Source organism: Mirounga leonina, unplaced genomic scaffold (assembly GCF_011800145.1).
Source record: "Mirounga leonina isolate KUSES-001 unplaced genomic scaffold, KU_Mleo_1.0 Mir_127, whole genome shotgun sequence".
NCBI classification, from domain to species: domain Eukaryota; kingdom Metazoa; phylum Chordata; class Mammalia; order Carnivora; family Phocidae; genus Mirounga; species Mirounga leonina.
Genome location: NW_023270316.1, coordinates 63,316,041 through 63,336,748, shown reverse-complemented (window position 1 = coordinate 63,336,748; position 20,708 = coordinate 63,316,041). Strand labels below are relative to the sequence as shown.

Sequence of the window (20,708 nt, the reverse complement as noted above, 5' to 3'; positions counted from 1 at the left end):
TTCAACCCATAACAATACCCTGTCTGACCACGTCTTCATTTGTCCTTCTGACCATTTTGATAAAATTAGGCAGTCCTTTCAAATTAAAAAAAAAAAAAAAAGTGAGCTTGCCAGCAATATCTTGATTGTGTCTCAAGAGTTCCCTCACCACAATTTGAGAAACGAGACAGAGGATCATAAGGGAAGGGAGGGAAAAATGAAACAAGACGAAACCAGAGAGGGAGACAAACCATAAGAGACTCTTAATCTCAGGAAACAAACTGAGGGTTGCTGGAGTGTTGGGGGGCGGGAGGGATGGGGTGGCTGGGTGATGGACATTGGGAAGGGTATGTGCTATGGTGAGCGCTGTGAATTATGTAAGACTGAGGAATCACAGACCTGTACCCCTGAAAAATACAGACCTGTGCCCCTGAAAAGTAATACATCATATATTAATAAAAAAAAAATTTTTTTAATAAAAATACAATAATGGGGGGGAGGGGAAGAGTTCCCTCACCATAGATAGGTGGAGCCAACCACATGTAATGGTCTTTTTCCACTTCTCAACACAAGACTTTCTGTCATCTCCTTACACCCAGACACTCCTGAAATTTCCCTAATAAGATGCCGAAAACATAGTTGTAAGACAAGCAGCTGCTGGATACGTGGGAGGGCTCTCTGACACATCCTCAGAAGGAATTCTGAATAATTTTCAAACATGATGATCTTGACATTGCTTGGGAGAGTGTAACCTATTGTTAATGAGACCTATTTACCCATCATCGGTATCACTTAAATACAGACATAATATTCATTGTCAAAAATATTTTATATATATATTTACATTATGTATATATAATACTATATTCATTATCAAATTTTCTAACATGGTCTGGGTAAACTATGCTTCTAACTGTGTGCACAATATTGAGTGTTATTTGGAAATAATTCAGAAATTATTCAGAAATTTCAGAAATTCTGAAAAGCTCATGATTAAGCAACACATATAGATACAGATATCTTAAAGTCTCTGGTTTTATCTACTTTTTCGCATTTCACTGCATCTGCCTACTCCATGAAATAGAGCAGAATTTCAAAGAGAAGAAAATCAAAACAATTCATTTAAGTGATTGCTTAAGGCCAAAACATTGTCAAGTGACTGGGGTGGAAACAGGAATCCAGTTTTCATTTCTGTTCCATTATTCTTTCCACTAAACCTTGCTTTCTGAAATGCCATTTTCCTTAGGGAAATTTCCGTTCACCTTGATCCATATGTTTCTTTGCTTTGCAGTGCCTAAGATGCAATTCAAAGAACGAGTATATACTGGCAATGAAAATGACGGGCAGATAGTTGCAATGATCCACAGGAGCGGAGACGTTCACTACAGGTCTTCAGTGAGATGTTACACCCGGCAGGGGTCTGCGCAGGTGATGACGGACTTTGAGGAACGTCCAAACACTGGTAGTTCCATCATCACATTTCTCCCTGGTAAGGTGGAGCTTGAAATTTTTATTTGGCATTTGAGGAAGCCAAGTTGTTGATGAGAAATATCAGGAAAAGACACCTTCTTGACCTCAACAAGCTTATGATGTGATTTTGTGTACACTATGTGATAATAAGGTGAAGTCGATTGTAACAGATTGAATCAGTGTCTCTTTGGTGTCTGTACCAATTTATGAATTAATTTCCAGTGATGTGCTGTATTGTTCATTCAAAACGAATTTGGTGGTATAACAAATATGTAGATTTCACAATGCTGGAAGATAGTGTTCAAATGAGAGAAATGAAAGGAAATAGAGATCACAGTTTTAATATGAATTCAGAGCCTTAAAATGTTCAGTCGCTGTGATCCTGTAATTGTACTAGAAACTAATCCTGTAGTCAGACTAACTCTGATTGTCCCGTACAAGGTGGATAAATTTGCTTCTTAATCATAATGCTAGAAATTCATACATAAAATTGGTATTTGCTCTTTATCCCTTGTTTTCTAAGATGACTTACAGAACTTAAAAACAGACACTGGAGAAATTTCCCACACAGATAGGGGCTCTCATTGCGTATGTTCAAACATTTAGTCATTCATTCAGCAAATATTTATTGGAGGCTTATTACACACCAGATACTCTTCTTTGCACTCTCAGTACAGCAGGGAAAAAGACAACATCCATGCCCTGTGGTGCTTGTATTCTAGTAGCCCAGGTATGCTTTGGGGCCTGAGATGTGATTGGGATGTCATGATGGGATGGAACTGACGTGCTGTCATTATCACTGCTCCAGGTGAGACCGAAAAGCCTTGTGTCCTTGAGCTGATGGACGACACACTCTATGAGGAGGTAGAGGAGCTCCGCCTGGTTCTTGGCACCCCACAAAGCGACTCCCCCTTTGGGGCTGCAGTTGGGGAACAGAATGAAACTCTGATAAGGATCCAAGATGATGCCGATAGTAAGAAGTTATTTCTTGTCCTCGCCTGTAAATTGGGAATTGAAACCCATCTATGTTAACGTTTTAGGAGGCTCAGAAAATAACCCCCTCTTTCTGACAAGGGTTTTAAAGCAATTGAGAAATAGTAAAAAAGACTAAGATAAATGGGGAACCAAATAAAACATGAAAATCGGAAGTCAATGCTGGAGAATGTGCTTTATGTCTAATGTTAAATCCCACATGTTCATACCTCCGGTAGGGTAGAGATACCCCCGGGCCAGCAGTTTCTCTCTCCCCTCCCGCTCTCAGGGACCCACTTCTATAAGACTTATGGCACATAGAGGCTGCCCGGGGTACATGCTTCCTTGATTCCCAAGGAAGGAACTGGATGATACACACTCAGTTTCTCTTAACCCACTCACCAATAATGATGGGTGAGGGGACAGAGAGAAACCATGAGTGTAATACTAATTCAGTTCCCCTCATGTGGAAAGAAACATTAGAAATGAAGAAAAAGCATTTCCTTTACATTTTAATTTGTCCACATTTCCCACAATTTTAGAGACTGTTATTAAATTTGGAGAAACCAAATTTAGCATCAGTGAACCCAAAGAACCGGGACAGTCGGTGGTTGTAAAAATTCCAGTGATTCGCCAAGGAGATACTTCAAAGGTTTCCATCGTGAGAGTTCACACCAAGGATGGCTCCGCCACCTCTGGAAAAGACTATCACCCTGTGTCAGAAGGTAGGGGAGTTCCCGGGGCCTTTCCCCAGGGGGGTGACGCTCACACTCTGCACTAACACTGGTGCCCTTGAGAAAAAGAAGAGAAATATCCAACTGAAATAAAAATAGGCATACTCCTTTACGTTAATCTCTATCAGAAAAATAATGGCAGTAGAATTTAGTTCCATAATTTTCCTTTTTGACTTACAGGGTTTATGCATGAGCATTTAGGGAAATTTTGAGTAGACTAGATGACCTTCTGTTCTGAGTCTACTTTTACTTTTAATAGGTTTTACCTTCATTATGGTAATCGGATACTAAATAATATCTATTCTAGAATATTCTAGTACACTGAAAATATGCATGGTAGCTGAGATAGCGTTTTAGTCTATGGAACACCAATGATCTAAAACTTCAAGGTAGAAAATTTTGTGTTAATGGAGGGCAGGAAAAGGCTGGTGGAATGCCACCCAAAAAGACTATGAATTTTCTGGGCCTTAGGATTTCATTATAGGTGCTTTTCATCCATCCCCCTCCTCCTTCAAATTTTTGGACCATTTCACCATTTATTTTTATGAGGAATTAATACAAGTCAGTTCTTCTCTCTCTCTGAATTACCTGCTGACAGAATAGATGTAAATTGATGTGCAAAGTTAAGTTTTTAAATTATGTAGAGTTCTACTTATCCACTTTGTGTCTAGTTTCCTACTTCTTACTACCAACAATCTTTAGTTCTTGATCGTAGAGCTTCAGGCATTCATCTTGATCTCGAAACTTGTGAAAGACAAAGTTTAGAAAGTGATGGATAGGTTTTACTAAGTCCATAATAAAGTTAATGAGACAAGAGAAGAAAAAAAACATCTTCTGCAAAGGAGCTTGTTTCCTTTGCATCTATGGTAAAAAGTTTGACTACTGTAGAGCTTCAAAGTTATCCTCAGATTATTCTCTATGCAGATAATGATAATATATTTGAAATAAATCACATATAATCCAAAAGGAGAGGAAAAAACACTGATTAGCTACTAAATTAGAAAAATCTAAAATAAGTCTTTCTCTAATGAGCAAGAACAGATTTTACATGAAGGAAACCTCTTCTAAAGATGGGCAATATGACCTTTAAGAGAAAATGTTTTTCTTAGAAACAAAATAATTCTTTTTGTTGAAGCACAAATAAAAATTATACCTCTGTGGTAAACTGACCAATGAAGTCAGGGAAAGGTTAAATGACAGTAAATCAGCCCGTGTCTCTTTTATCCCATAAATGTAAACATGCTGTTGATAACGCTCATGATAAAAATGTAATCTCTTCTGACCCATATTCCAATTTCTCCCTTATGTTCAAAATTGAGGTCAGTCCCTTACAAATAAACAGAAATAATAAAGATAGAAGAAAACTTAATATATTTTTTGTGCTAAGAATATCTAAAATGACAGATAAAGACTAAAGTAATTGAGGAAGCTTAACTATATATCATCTAGCATGTATACTGTAAGAAAACAACAATTTAAATATTTAAGGGGCGCCTGGGTGGCTCAGTCCATTGAGCATTGAGCATCTGACTCTTGGTTTTGGCTCAGGTCACGATCTCAGGGTCCTGGGATCAAGCCAGGAGTTGGGCTCCTCGCTCAGTGGGGTGACAAGGAGACACCCCACCGCCCTCATGCTCTAGCTCTCTCTCTCACATAAAGAAATTAAGTCTTTAGTAAATAAATAGATATTTAAAATCAATACTTAAGCTCTTAACTTCTTAGAAATTGGGTTTCTGGGCGCCTGGGTGGCTCAGTTGGTTAAGCGACTGCCTTCGGCTCAGGTCATGATCCTGGAGTCCCGGGATCAAGTCCCTCATCGGGCTCCCTGCTCAGCAGGGAGTCTGCTTCTCCCTCTGACCCTCCCCCCTCTCATGTGCTCTCTCTCTCTCATTCTCTCTCTCAAATAAATAAATAAAATCTTTAAAAAAAAAAAAAAGAAATTGGGTTTCTATCATTCTGGGGATTGCAACACTTGAACTCACAGGGCTAAAACAAGCAATGTATGAGGGAAATAGGAGCGGAAGATGACGAGATGGGAACGTTACTGAACCAGAAAGTCCATTCCCTGCTGAGAAAAGCCTGTGCTGCCGTAGTCAGCTGCTTGTGGCCAGGCAGGAAAGGACAAGAGAACTTTAAGAAAACCTGCGCTTTCCTATGAAGCCCCCAGATATTCTTGGTTTTAGCGACTAATATTCTTCGGGTTTCATTTTTATTTTTTTTAAGAGGGAGAGAGTGCACGAATGGGGAGGAGAGGCAGAGGAGAGAGCGAATCTTAAGCAGACTTCATGCCTAGCGCAGAGCCCAGCACTGGGCTCGGTCTCACGACCCCAAGATCATGACCTGAGCTGAAATCAAGAGTCAGACGCTTAACCGACTGAGCCACCCAGGTAGCCCTAGGAACTAATTTTTTTTTTTTAAAGATTTTATTTATTTATTTGAGAGAGAGAATGAGATAGAGAGAGAGAGAGAGCATGAGGGGGGGAGGGTCAGAAGGAGAAGCAGGCTCCCCGCTGAGCAGGGAGCCCGATGCGGGACTCGATCCCGGGACTCCAGGCTCATGACCTGAGCCGAAGGCAGTCGCTTAACCAACTGAGCCACCCAGGCACCCTAGGAACTAATTTTCTAATGCAAGGTCACACAAGTCAGACCCAACAAATTGGTGGGCTGGAGATGATCAGCTGTTTTCACTCTCTGATATAAGAACCCTAAATTCTCTCAGGGTATGAGAAATCTAAGACTAATAGACACCAGGAACACACTAGGGCTAATATAGAAAATGGCTATATCTAGAAAGAGGACTCATTTTATTTATTTTTTATTTTTGTTTAAAGATTTTATTTATTCATTTGACTGAGAGAGACACAGCCAGAGAAGGAACACAAGCAGGGGGAGTGGAAGAGGGAGAAGCAGGCTTCCTGCCGAGCAGGGAGCCCGATGCAGGGCTCAATCCCAGGACCCTGGGATCATGACCTGAGCCCAAGGCAGACGCTTAATGACTGAGCCACCCAGGGGCTCCCAGAACTCATTTTAAAGAGGAATCTGGCTTACTCAATTTTAAAGAAAAAAATCTTTTTCATAATTGACAAAAAAATAGAAGTAGCAGAAGAAAAACACATTGGAGACACATTTTCTTCTGCCACATTTTAGAGGATTTATAATTTAGAATTAAAATGATTGAACTCCAATTACATCAGAAACAACATCTGCTGTCTTCTCTAATTAGAACAATTATGCATTATATTTTTTTAATTTTTCTTCTGAGCCAGTTTCTCAAGAGGTATAGTAAAACCAACAAAATAGTTTATCCAAGTCTCATGGTATGGGCAGCTGCTGACTCTTGAGTTCAATAAAATCAATTAATTTTTAATGTTTTAAGACTTTTGAAATGAATCGTTTAAAAAAAGGGATTTTCATAATTGAGTTTAATTTTCATTATAATGAAGCACATTTTTTTAGTGAGGAGAAACAGGATTAAGGGAAGCATAGCATTCACATTTATTGAAAAAAGGTTTTAAGTTTCCAAGATTAACATCAACAACAAAAAAGTCTTTTTAAAATATAATTTGATATAATATTAAAAAGCTCAACAATTTTATATCCACCTTTAATTACCCATATATATACATAATGCAAATGCCGTTCACACTTCATAATACCTCCAATTGTAGTCACCTGCCTTGTGTCCTATAGATTCAGAAATTTTGGAAATGAGAGGCCTGTTTATCTGGTTATGCCTCAGTATTAGAACTATTGATCTGTTCCACAACTCACTGTTTTTTCTGTCAGTCAGCAAATCAGTTTAGTAGCTTCTGATTAGAATTTTCTTCAGATGAAATGGAATAGAATGGAAAATATTCAGATACAAAGCATACAGTAAAAATAAGTGATGTTTTTCAAACTCGTGATTCCATTTTATTCACACGCACACACGCACGCATGCATACACAAATATACTGGGCCACAGTGTACAATATTTTCCTTATTTTGAGTCACTGTCAAGAAAGCTTGACAAAAATTTCACGTATTCCTATGTAAAACACTTAAATCTGTGATTTTTGCATTTGTAGAAATTGAGTTTAAGGAGGGAGAAACCCAGCATACTGTTAACATTGAAGTAATCTTCGACGGGATCAGAGAGATGAGAGAGGCCTTCACTGTTCATCTAAAACCCGATGAGAACATGGTAGCAGAGACGCAGGTACGTGCTAAGATATGGATAGAAATTCAGGGCCAGCTGGGGTGCCTGGGCGGTTAAGCGTCTGCCTTCAGCTCAGGTCATGATCTCAGGGTCCTGGGATCAAGCCCCATATTAGGCTCTCTGCTCAGCGGGGAGTCTGCTTCTCCCTCTCCCTCTGTGCTCCCCTCCCCCTCTCTCAAATGAATAATAAAATCTTAAAAAAAAAATTCAGGCCCAGCATTTTAATTGGGGAAAATGCATATAAGCATCACATAGTGTACAATAGACTACTGGGATTTTGTGCAAGCCTTTATAAAGGAGATATGCATAATCCCTTTTTCATCTCATAAATTTTGTTCCTATTACTCTTCCTTTGAAAAATCATGTGTATAGAAACTCAGGGACTAGAGTCACTGAGCCCCACGTCAGCCCACTTAGTTTTCTCATTTCAGTTGGCAACCACTGAATTTGAGATTCATTTCCAGAGAGAAGGCATCATCTGGACACAAAGATGAGGCTATGAATTCAGGGCTACTGCTCATTAAAACATACATTTTAATCCACAACACAGTTTGCTAACCCTCAGAATTCCCACTGCTAGTCTTAGTTTTATCAATTTGATGTCCAGAGCCTCAGGGACCAAATGTTATGGTCCTAATACTGATGTTCTGTACTTATTAAATTTATATTGTGTCATCAACCAGATTTTCTTCAAGGTAAACATTTTCCACAGAATTTTGACCTTTAAACATTAAGTAATTTTTATTTTTATTTTATTTTATTTTATTTTATTTTATTTTTTTTTTTTAAAGATTTTATTTATTTATTTGACACAGAGAGAGAGAGCACAAGTAGGCAGAGCAGCAGGCAGAGGGAGAGGGAGAAGCAGGCTCCCCGCCGAGCAGGGAGCCCGATGCGGGGCTCGATCCCAGGACCCCGGGATCATGACCTGAGCTGAAGGCAGCCGCTTAACCGACTGAGCCACCCAGGCGCTCCGTCATTAAGTAATTTTTAAAACTAAATAATTTTAGGCACAGACCTATGTTTATTATATCTATGCTTAAATTTACTCTAGTTCTTTTATTATTTGTTTTACTATTAGTACGAGATCAAATTGGGGAGATTTTTTTCCCTTAAGTATTTCTTATCTCTGCTACAGTGCCTTACCTTTTTTTTTTTTAAGTCATATTTAAAATTCAAGAAGTATGGGCAGAAAACCTTTAACACACATATTTTTTATAAGTCTTGATCACATTAAAAATGATTCTTTTAGTGTTACTTTTATAGAGCACTCTGTTAAACTCTGGGGTGAAAGGAACAGAGATTCATTGAAATTGCTTCAAGTGATAACAGCTTTTTACAAATGCAAGTAGATACAGACTTGGAAACTGTGATATATAAGATATTGGAAGGTTATTCAGGAGCTAAGACAAATTTATCAGCAAGGTGTCTTGGCACCTTACCAATGGATGTGCCTAGACTCCTCTCCTGTCTGTCACTCAGTGTCTCACTCTGCCTGGGTTTCAGGCTTTTCTTCTGGTCTCTGCTCACTTATTTTTTTTTAATTTGTATTTAAAGCCAATTTAGTTAACATATAGTGCATTATTCATTTCAGGAGTAGAATTTAGTGACTCATCAGTTGCATATAACACCCAGTGCTCATTACATCAAGTGCCCTCCTTAGTGGTCTCTGCTCACTGAGAGCCTTGATTTTCGCCGGCATCCCCGTCAGCATGGCTGTGCTATCACATGACCCCTAGGATCTGCTTTTTCTCAGCCTATCACTCAGCATTCCTCTCCCTAGCAACTAGCTGGCTTTTTCATGGATCTTCCATGCCATAACCCAAGACAGATTCAGCCACTATCCTCACAATCTGGAGAAAAAAATAGAACCCAAATACCTCGTGGGCCACTGGCCAACCCAGGCTGCCCTGGGCTCATGTACCGTCCCCAGGTGCCATAAGACATGGCCAAGGTGTCAGGGTCACCTAGAACAAACCACAAAAGGCCTGTCGCCCTGCTGGGGCTCTGCATGTGACAGTTTTCCTCGTAATGAAGCCAGGGGCTTGTCAAGCATCATGTGTATCATACTATACAATAGACGCTCCTAGATCCAAGTACTTCAATAATCACAGATAATTATCTTTTCCTTGTAGGTGACCAAAGCCATTGTGTATATAGAAGAAATGAACAGCATGGCAGATGTCACTTTTCCTTCTGTCCCTCAAATTGTGTCATTATTGATGTACGATGACACTTCCAGAGCTAGAGATAGTGCTGGACCCGTGTCTGGCTATCCTGTTGTCTGTATCACGGTGAGTAGGAAATTGACAAAATCGAGAAAAATTGTAGAATAGCTGGTTAAAATAATTACAGATGTTAACCGATACAGCATTGGCTTTGCCATGAAGAAGGGAAAGTGGGAATACTACAAGGTATAAGCTTTGAACTTTGGGATAGGAAAATATCACATTAATCAAATAAAGCTCCCATTTTTCTTCCTTATCCGACAGAGGTTTATTAACTGATGTGTACACAGTGTGTTATCTTGTGTTATCTCAGGGTCTGCCATTGATAGGAAAATAAATAAGGGTTGAACTCTGTACTCAAGGAACTTAAAAATAAGGAAGAGAAAAATATATAGGAATCAGTCACTCGACCAGAGGGCAAGATGTGATCACTACCATGAGGAGGTCATCAGCCAGCTAGAGATACAGCTCCATGTGTGAGGCAAGACTTGGGCTGCTTAAGTGGAATTTCAGCAGTTTAAGATAAGAGTCAGACAAGGGGAGGCCGTTCCAGGAAGAAGTGATTACAACACAAGCGACATCTAGAGGAATAGTATTAAAAAATGGCATATTGTTACTACTTTTGTACTTGCCTTTTCTTGACTTTAAATTCTAAGTTCCTTGTGAGCAAAACTGGGAGGTACTTATTTTTATATAACAACAGCCCTGGTATCATGACCTATGTCTAATAGGCACATAACAAATGTTTACTGAATTAACAAGGCAGAAATAGTAATTTGGTGCCCAAGTTATAGAGGTCTTTACATGTGATGTTAAAGACTGTGGGCTTCATTGGTGGGGTAGCAGGGGGGTTCTTGGGCAGAAGCATGGTGTGAGAAGAGGGGGTGTCACCTCGCAGCAGTGTGTCCCTTGACTAGAAAGACCCCGAATGAGATGAGAGGTGGTGCTGTGAATGGGAAGGAAGGCACCCACTTGAACATTGCAAAAGAAGAATCAGCCAAAGTCACTGACCTACTTGGGGGGCAAGGTGTGAGAGAAGAGGGAAGGAGGGAGGGAGGGAGAAAAACAAGAATGATTTGGGATCTCGGAGATTCCTGAGATGATGCAGAGAATAACAAGTTTACACGCATCAAGTTAGAGTGGAATTGTGCAGGAGGCCGCTTGAAATCAGAGTCCATGAACGCTGTTAGGGCTAGAATAGAAACGTGAAGGTTGCGGGTGCCTGGGTGGCTCAGTTGGTTAAGCGACTGCCTTCGGCTCAGGTCATGATCCCGGAATCCTGGGATGGAGTCCCACATTGAGCTCCCTGCTCAGCGGGGAGCCTGCTTCTCCCTCTGACCCTCTCCCCTCTCATGCTGTTCCTCTCTCTCTCTCTCTCTCAAATAAATAAATAAAATCTTAAAAAAAAAAAAAAAAAAGGAAGCGTGAAGGTTGCATGAATAGCATGTAGCAATGGAAAAAAGCATCAGGGAAAGCACTAGGCTAGAGAGCTTGAGAGTCATAACATCCACATTGTTCTGTACTGTGGTCCTGACAGTTATTTGTTTCCCGTAGGCTTGCAACCCTAAATACTCAGACTATGACAAAACAGGCTCTATTTGTGTAAGTGAGAACATCAATGACACCTTGACCCGGTACCGATGGCTAACTAGCGCACCCGCTGGCCCTGATGGTGTCACCAGCCCTATGAGAGAAGTGGACTTTGACACTTTTTTTACATCATCCAAGATGATCACCTTGGATTCCATATACTTCCAGCCCGGCTCCAGGGTGCAGTGTGCGGCCCGCGCTGTGAATGCCAATGGCAAGGAGGGCCTGGAGCTGATGAGCCCTATTGTCACCGTCGGCAGAGAAGAAGGTAATGCGCCACTATTTTCACATGAAGACCGCTGGAATACCATGGAATATTATCAATATCTGATCTCTGGTTATTAGTTCTCCCAAATGCCCCCATGTATTCCTTAATATTCATCAAGTACTTAAAAAATGACATCCACTTTTACAAAAATATTCATTAGAAAATAATTATTTATTCATTCCACTTTTTTTTTTTTTTGATCACCTGTTACATGCCAGACTTTAAGCTTTCTGCTGGCACTCAGAAAAAGGAAGCAAGACTCTTGTTCTCAATGAGTTCACACTCAAGATGAGGACACAGATAAATTTTAGTCTGGACAAGACACAGTGAATGTGATTAGTTCTATCCTGAGTGGGTCAGGAAGCAGGAGTCTTGAAAACAGCAGAGAAAAACAAAAGCATGAGCAATGACTCATAGAAGCATGAAAGAACATGCAATATTCTGGAAACTACAAGCAGAGAAATGGGGAAGCAGGTGAGAGGGAGAGTGGAGAAGAGATGAAGCAGGATGGTATGCAAAGGTCAGATCTGGACAACGTGGCTCCTATGTGATGAGTTGGTTGTCGCAGCAGTAGGAATTTGCTGGGGACGGGGACAGAGGAATGACAGTGCAGGTGGAAAAGTATCCACAAGTGCCCACAGCTTGTGATTTTAAGGGAGATTGTGCCCGGGGCTGGAGCCCAGACACATGGCGGGTGGAGAATAGAATGTAGCTGGAGCAACACTGAAAAGACAAGAAATCCAAACTCATCCTTCAGTCTGCCTGAGAACTTTTAAGTTAGATTTTAAAAATAACAGTCTGTTTTTAAGATTCTATTTTTAAAACTTTATCTGCATACAGTGGTTCAGAAGTATATTTGTTGCATAAAGAAAGGTTATATGTACCACCTTCATACACTCAGGATGAATATTTATTGATACCATATATAGTAAACATGCTCTTTTGTTAGGATTAAAATACATGGTTGTTAAGTTTCTCTTAAGACCAAACTATTATGTTGGTACCAAAAGGAAAAAAAATCAAACAACGCCTTAAAATGAGTGCCCCTATTAATAAAATAGCCCAGATGCTGGAGCCTGCCTCTGATTTTATTGCTATTCTAATAAGTACTTGTTTATTTCCTTTGTTTTGTACAAACAGAAAAGAGATTATATACTGCCTAGTGCTCTTAAAATTATAAACCAGCATCTTAGTCCCTTTCATAATATTAAAATGAAAACATCACAATTCTTTTAAAGGAAGTATTGGGGCAGATTTTCATGTCAAAATGCTTGAGAGTCACTAAGAGATAGATAGATGGTAGCCAGAAAATGATCTTATCATGTGTTTCAATATGTATATGGGTATATCAGTATCAATATGTTTTGTATCAATATGCGTATTATAAATTAAAATTTATAATACACGTACTGAAAGAAGTTACATATAGAGAGAAAACTCTACTGTATATAGTTCTCTGATTTTAAGGAGACTTTAGTTTTTGTTTTAAAAATGAGCGCATTTTTAGTTTATTTGATTATAAATAATTATACTTTATGACTAGTCATGCACATTATTCTAGAATAAGCACCAATTCACTTAATTAAACCATAGGTAACTTTTTTCCTGCTGGCTTTTAGTCCTTTTTTACTGTGTCTGTCCACATTTTATATTAGAACGTTTTGCAAATATGATTATAACCTAGAATGTCCAGCGCATATTAAAGTACATTGAACAATAACTGTTATTTCTCAAACTTTATAAACTACCTGAAATGTGAAGAAGTAGCTACTAAACTGTCTTCTGCACTTACTTCTCATGCCAGGGCCTTTGCTTTTTTACAGCTGCTCTAAGCAATGCCTTAGTCCACAGAGAAGTTTTAATTTTATTGTTTAAAAAACTATAGTGCCCAGGGGCGCCTGGGTGGCTCAGTCGTTAAGCGTCTCCCTTCGGCTCAGGTCGTGATCCCAAGGTCCTGGGATCGAGCCCCGCATAGGGCTCCCTGCTCGGCGGGAAGCCTGCTTCTTCCCCTCCTACTCCCCCTGCTTGTGTTCCCTCTCTCGCTGTGTCTCTCTCTGTCGAATAAATAAAATCTTAAAAAAAAAAATGATAGTGCCTAGCTTAAAAATATTCTTTCGGCATTGTCTATTACGTTCCTTGAGCATAAGTACGTTCGTTTTTCCCTGAGGTCTGTGTCAGCCCCGGGTGCCGGGGGCAGTGGGGGCAGAGCCGTTCTCAGCCAAGCTGCGCTACACGGGCCCCGAGGACCCAGACTACACAAACCTTATCAAGCTCACGGTCACGATGCCACACATAGATGGTAGGTGGCTTGGGTAAGCAAATCCATGGGAGTGGTGTGGGCTCCTCATTACCTGGTTTATGCCACTGAATACCCGAAATCACCACGCAGATGATAAGATGTTCATTTTGCAATGTCACCTTCAAGTCTTTCTGTTCCTTTCAAGTGATTCTGCTTTCTTTCCATCCTGTTTTTAAAGTCTGACAACTTAAGCCTTCTTTAATATTAAACAAATTTAATACATTGTCCAAACACGATGGAACGAAACTTTGGTCCATGTGCTAGTTTTTATGAAATGGTATGACTGTGTCTTTAAAACTCTTGAACTTGGACTTCCAGTAAAGCATTTCAGTATCTCATTGAGCACCTTCAACATGTATTTGCTATTTCATAGCTGGAATTTTATAAATCCAATTTATAAATTGTGTTCATTTTCTCCAGATAGGAAAGTGTGGCCAGAATCTGTGAGTTGATAACTTTATCCACACTGTCAACATTTCCCCAAGTACAGAAAACATCTTCAAGTTCTGTTCTTCTCAATTGACTTTATACCTAAATTGTTAATATTAACTTTATTACTTGGTAGTTAGTTATATTTTAAGTAGCTAAGTGAGAAGAAACATGAGGCAGTATTAGGAATGATACGGTAGAATTTATCTTTCTCAGAAAAAAGATATAATTCTGCTTTTTATGCTTATTGCAAACCCAAATTTGTGTTGGTGGGAGGTGGGTGGACAGGAATCTGCACCTCTTTACAGCATAATGTGGGTCTCACATATGGCCAGCCTATCTCTAGACTCATGTTGGAGGTGTGACTCAGAGGTGCAAAGGGCCAAAGGGGGATCCATCAGCAAAGGGCCAAAGGGGGACCCATCAACAGAGCCTAATAGAAAGACTGGTCCCTCATGCTATTCCTACAGCTGACTTTGCATTGCCTGACATGGTCAATAGACACAGCTCCGCCAGAGCATGGCAGAAGCTGACCAGTTCTTTTGTGAGGCCAGGGTTTTGCTCTGGGAGAATCTGAGAATAAGAGGAGGGAGATGTTCCAGGAGAACACCTCTCTCGTGGTCCTTTTTGTTGCATTGCCCATGCCAGAGCTCGACAAACTCTGGCCTCTGTGCCAAATCCAGCTTACTTGCCTGCTTTCATATGATCTTGCAAGCTAAAAAATGGTTTTTGTGTTTTCAAATGTTTAGAAAAAAACAAAAGAAGAATATTTCGTGGAACATGAAAATTATACGAAATCATAATCCACTGTGCATGATAAAGTCTTATTGCACAGTTATATGAATTATTTTGCATGTCATCTGTGACAGCTTTCAGTCTAACATGGAGCATTGAGCAGCTGAGACACAGACCTTATGGCCCACAAGTCCTAAAATATTTACCATTTGACCTTTTAGCCAAGAAGTTTGCCAAACCATAGCTTATACTGTATAGTGGTAGTTTTCAAACATTTTGGTCTCAGGACATCCTTACAAATTATTTAGGATCTCAAAGACCTATGGTTTTTATGAGTTATATCTATAAATATGAACTGGATTTAAAATTAAAACTGAGGAATTATTAAATACTTATTTTTTTGTTCATTTAAAAATAACCAATCCATCACATATTCACAAGAAAAACATACTTTAAAGAAAAATAGCTATAACTTATAAATAAAAAAAATTGTGTTTTTCTTACATTTTTGGAAATACCTTTAATGTGTGGCTTCATAAAAGACAGCTGAATTCTTTTATCTACCTCTGCATTCAATCTATGGCAATATATGACGACTCTCAAAAACTCCACTACACTGAGGGAATAATGGTGGAAAAGTCAAATATGTCTTAGAATCATTATGAAACTAACTTTCATGTCACAGATCTCCTGAAAAATGCCAGGGGACCCCTGGGACACCACGTCGGTAGTAATCACCGCTGTACAGTATTTTATAACACTTGTCTTCTTGAGGGTAAAGGAATGATAAGTGTTCTAAATCCTTTGCTGGTGACGATGGCAACATGATCACCATTCCTTGCAGGCATGCTCCCTGTGATCTCCACTAAAGAGCTTTCCAACTTTGAGCTCACCCTCAGTCCTGATGGCTCAAGAGTTGGAAACCACCAGTGCTCCAACCTTCTGGATTACACTGAAGTGAAGACTCACCATGGTTTCTTAACTGATGCTACAAAAAATCCAGAAGTAATTGGAGAGACGCATCCCTACCAGTACAGCTCATCTATCAGAGGCACTAGTACATTACGCTTCTATCGAAACCTGAACCTAGAGGCCTGTTTGTGGGAGTTTGTTGGCTACTATGACATGTCAGAACTCCTCACTGACTGTGGAGGCACCATCGGGACCGATGGACAGGTAGGAAAACCAGCTGGTTTTGTTCAGGGATCCAGATGTGGACTAAATCCCAACTCCGGTCTTCCGTCTTGGTGGTGAAGGTCATTAGGCACAGGAGGGAACTGGCATGCGTGGTATGAAAAGTCATGTTTATTTCTGGAAGAAGGTGTCAAAATTTAGACACATTTTTTTAGCAGTGGGCCCATAACATCTTTGTATCGAAAGGTCACTGTATAATTGTTGCCGTAAACTCCAAATCTACTCTGATATTATAAAAATCTAAATACTAATTTTTCTTCAAAGTATACATTATCATTTATTGTGTATATGTACAGATGTCTACTATGTGTCATAAACTATCTAAAGTGAGGATTTACAATCCTTAGAGTCAGACCAATTTTTCTCTCTCCTTTTCTTATACTTCCACCTTCTATCTTTCTCTCCTTTTATCCCCTTTTCTCCTCCCTAGTTTCTTCCCCATTCCCTCCCAGTATGCTTCATTTCTCCATCACTAACATAGTCAAAAGTATTTTCATTAAAAGCTTATTGTTATTTCCTCTCTAGAGTTACTGACTCCTCTTCATACTACACAGACATTTACATATAAAATACACAACACACACATACACACACAAAATCCCCACCCCTGTTATCATCAACAAAGTTGTCAAAATGATAAGGAAGCAAGGTCTCCATTAGCAGTTATGATAGAGAATCTAAAATATGTTGGGTGTAGTTGAGAAGTGTAATGACTGTTTGAACTAAAAGCCATGCTCTGTCCTACCTGGACTAAACAAAGGGTTCCTATAGGTTGGCTTACACATTAGAGTGTTGAATGGTACCCAGATATATCAGGTCTTTCAGGATTTAACCAGGGTGAGGCCGATTTTGTCAGTGCTATATCCCTGTGGTGGTAGAGTATAAAACAAGTGGTAGCATAAGAACGGGAGATAATAACTGAGTATCAGTTTAACCCCATGGCAGAAGTGTGAAACCTGACACGTTCAGCTGATGCTGATGCAGAATGGGCAGCCATTCATTCCGTCTGGGGACTACTGGACTCCAAGGGAATGAGACATTATCTCCGTCTCCTCTAAAAGCAGCAAAATACTCAGCAATTTGCACGGATTAGTAAAAATCCCCAAACAGCAATAGGAAGACAGTGTGGAATGGTGGGAAGGACTTGAGCATTAGAATCCAGCAAATGCAGACCTAAATTTGGATCCCAGGACCCTGAGATCATGACCGGAGCTGAAGGCAGACGCTTAACTGACTGAGCCACCCAGGCGTCTCGGTTCTAGTTCTTTCTTATCATTCACTTTGTACCATGGGGCTTTTCTGTGGCTCTCATCTAGTCTCTAGTCTGTTTTCGCCCTCGAAAATGTTTTCCATCTTCTCTGCAAAATGGTAGCACTTTCTGATCTTTTATATCTGCAAGCTAGACAGGCTTGTCTAACGAAAACCCTGCACTTGCCCTCGGAAGTCCTATCCTATTACATCTGCTCCCTCCCCCAGTGTCTTAAGGGCATTTTGAATACAAATCCTGTCCCTCTAATGTGTGCATCTCTCTGACCAAAATTACCATAAAATGCTCAGCTGAACTGACGATACTTTGCTGCGTGTGTATTTTCTTAAATTACTGGTCCTCTATTTAATTGTTTAACTTGAGTACTTTTCCTTCCCATTACCGCTGCCAGCTCAGAAAGTCACTGCCCTTCTTCTGTGGCTGAGCTGCCAGGGGCTCTGCTCCATTAGGTGAAAACGAGCAACTGCAGGTTTTTCAGTTAAGATTTACCCGCCTGAAAGGCTCCTGTTACTATAACACTAGGAATATAAGCGTTATCCCGTCCAATTCTTAACGAATTTGTGTTACCTTCTTGATTTTTTGCTTTTGCATTGTTGCAAATAAATTTAATAGCATCACTGCGATGATCAACATACATAGAGATGACCAGATTCAGTGTAAATCATTGACGTTTCAGGAGCTTGTTATAAAATTTTAAAAGCCTCAGTGTGAACTCAACATTAATACAGTCTAATATGATGTGTTGCTCACGCTTAGAGTGGAGCTCAGAGATGGTCATCTCCTTTTCCCCTACTTGGTTCCTTGGGCTTAAACTTTTACTTCTCCCCTAGCTCTTGATATTCTCCTAAATCCCCACCTCCCCCCAACACACACATTACTTAAATATAGGCGAGGAGGAAGAAAATATAAATTAAAGTGGAAGAAATATAATTCTTTCAGATATTTCCTTAATGCTCCCCATTAGTTTTGGATTCTAGAGAAGAAGAGAAAATACCTAATTGTACCAATGATAAGAATAATGATTATAATAGTAATAGCTAACAATTATTTAATGTTGTACTGTGTGCCCTCCATTTTTCTAAATACTTTACATATTTCTACAAATTCTGTCCTCACAAGAACATTATGAAATAACTATGAGTTCCCCCCCCCCCCTTTTAGAGATGAGGAGGCTGAAGCAAAGAGAATTCAAATAATGTGCCCAAATTCAATTCGCTTGTAAGGCTGTGCTCTTCACCACATCATGATTCTTATCTGGATATTTAATTGAGTGAATTAAATGTCATTTGATTGGGTGAAGGTGAGGAATGGATTTGGTCACAGATACAACTGCAGGAAAGGCAAATGAACTTGTTTGTTGTTCTCGGGACAGTAATGCTGCCCAATGGGTCATGAACATGTCTGCCAGATTACACCTACACCCTTGCTGATAAAATTATGCAAGTCCTTGCCTTCATGACAGGGGTCCACAGACTCAGCTGAGTACCAGCAGATCAGATCGAAATGAAAACATATTTCATGAGGCCTACACCTGAAGGAAAACAAACTGAATACTTGAACAGATTCTGCTTTAGGGTTTCGTAAGAGTTTTGCAAACTTTCATATTTCCGAATTTAGGATGGGAAAATGGGGAAAAGTAAAGGTAAACCATCAATCTGGGCTAACTGTCTTCATGGCAGCTTTGTGGTTGGGTTGCCCACTCTGCTGGACCACAGATCCTGAAGGAAGCCAGTGCTGCCCCCAGTCTGTTTCTCCTCTGCCAAGAACGCACGCTCCCAGCCAAGTATTTAATAGATGTGACTTTCTCTCTTCTAGTCCTTTTCTAGACTTGGCACCTTAGATCAAGACGATCACTGTGCAAACAAATTTTACTCACTGGTAATTGCTTCCCCCAGGAACAACATGATGAACTGACTTTTTTTTCTTTATGTGTTCTTAGTGGCTAAAGCTACTTCTACAAAACATTGGCAAGTCCCTGCTTTTCTCTTTGTGATTGAAAAGCTGTTTCTAACACCCTCTGAGAAAGATTCTCTACCTTCCCTAACCTCCGACATTCAGATTATTTAACTTATAAGACAGAGTTGCTAAACTGAAGGAATCATCTGAAATATCCAAGATAGTTCTCTATTCATAGCAAATGAAGTTTTATTAAGTTTTATACAGTTTGACTACAGCTAGCTTTAGCTGATATCAAGAGTATTTCTGCTTTTCTCACTGTATTCATTACACCTTCGTTCATTAAAGAAATATGAACTAAACACCTACTCTGTGCCAGGGACTATCCGAGGCCCCTGGTGAGGACACCAGACACAGAGCTTACACTCCCAACAAAGTAGAGCTCTAAGAGTCAATCCTCATTCTTATAAAAATTAAGAATTTTATTTGCCGAGAAAAAGAAACATGGACTTTTCTGATCTTCAATGCTGACATCATTTTTAATAGTTTCTAAAATATAAAAGCAGATGAATAGCAGGAAAAGAAAAATAGAGATAAATTAAAAAATGATACTGCTCCATTGTTTTGTGTGACAAAACAGTGTTCTGTAAATAAAAATTTAAATTGTTTTGGTGTACAGTAAAAAGCACTTGTGCTGCAAAATAATCATTAAAGTTAAACCAAGTTTTTTAAAACTATTGGATATTTTTGGTGGCGACTTTTCTCTTGAAAACAACTTCTTATACAAATGAACGCCCTCAATTCATTCCACTTTTCAGGAGCCTGGCTATTGGTCTTGTGAGGTCAGAATCTTAGCTCTTACCTTGTTGGGTAAACACCAACTGATAACATCCTTCAAGGAGAATAAATAAGCTCCAGAAATGCAACCCCAAATAAGTTTGCACTGAAAACATCAAATTGTAATTTACTTATGAGAAGACATGATTTTCCATGATTTTGGAAAAGTAAACGTGTTTTTTCCTAGTTGCTTGGTTTGAGGAATAATTTTTCTTCCTTGTTACTGTGTGTTGGGATTTAGAAACATGGAACTTTAGGGCATGAATATACTTTAGAAGTCATCTCTTTCCATCCCAGTATTTTACGCTTAGTACTTGGATTTACTCTTTTACACATGTATGTTACTCTAAATCTTTTTACAAGAAATAAGAAGAATCCAAAATGTGTAGCTTACCTGGAGCATGTTACTTCTTAGTTTGTCAACTTTGTCAATTATTTTTTTTTAATAATGTGGTTTCTTTGTTTTTTTTTAAGATTCTATTTATTTATTTGAGACAGAAGAGAGAGAGCACAAGTGGGGAGGAGAGGCAGATGGAGAGGAAGAAGAGACTCCCTGCTGAGCAGGGAGCCTGACACAGGGCTTGATCCTAGGACATCCCAGGACCCTGAGAT

General features: G+C 39.5%; 1 protein-coding gene across 1 annotated transcript in view; it reads left to right on the top strand.

Annotated features, from left to right (window-relative positions):
* The window catches only part of FREM2 (FRAS1 related extracellular matrix 2), a 159,660-nt gene that overhangs the window by 125,603 nt on the left and 13,349 nt on the right, over nt 1–20,708 (top strand). The window contains exons 9-16 of the mRNA XM_035003501.1: nt 1,271–1,468; nt 2,258–2,422; nt 2,964–3,146; nt 7,223–7,353; nt 9,489–9,647; nt 11,136–11,439; nt 13,607–13,738; nt 15,747–16,078. Of these exons, the coding sequence (XP_034859392.1) occupies nt 1,271–1,468; nt 2,258–2,422; nt 2,964–3,146; nt 7,223–7,353; nt 9,489–9,647; nt 11,136–11,439; nt 13,607–13,738; nt 15,747–16,078 (1,604 nt within the window). The remainder of the gene's footprint in view (nt 1–1,270; nt 1,469–2,257; nt 2,423–2,963; nt 3,147–7,222; nt 7,354–9,488; nt 9,648–11,135; nt 11,440–13,606; nt 13,739–15,746; nt 16,079–20,708) is intronic.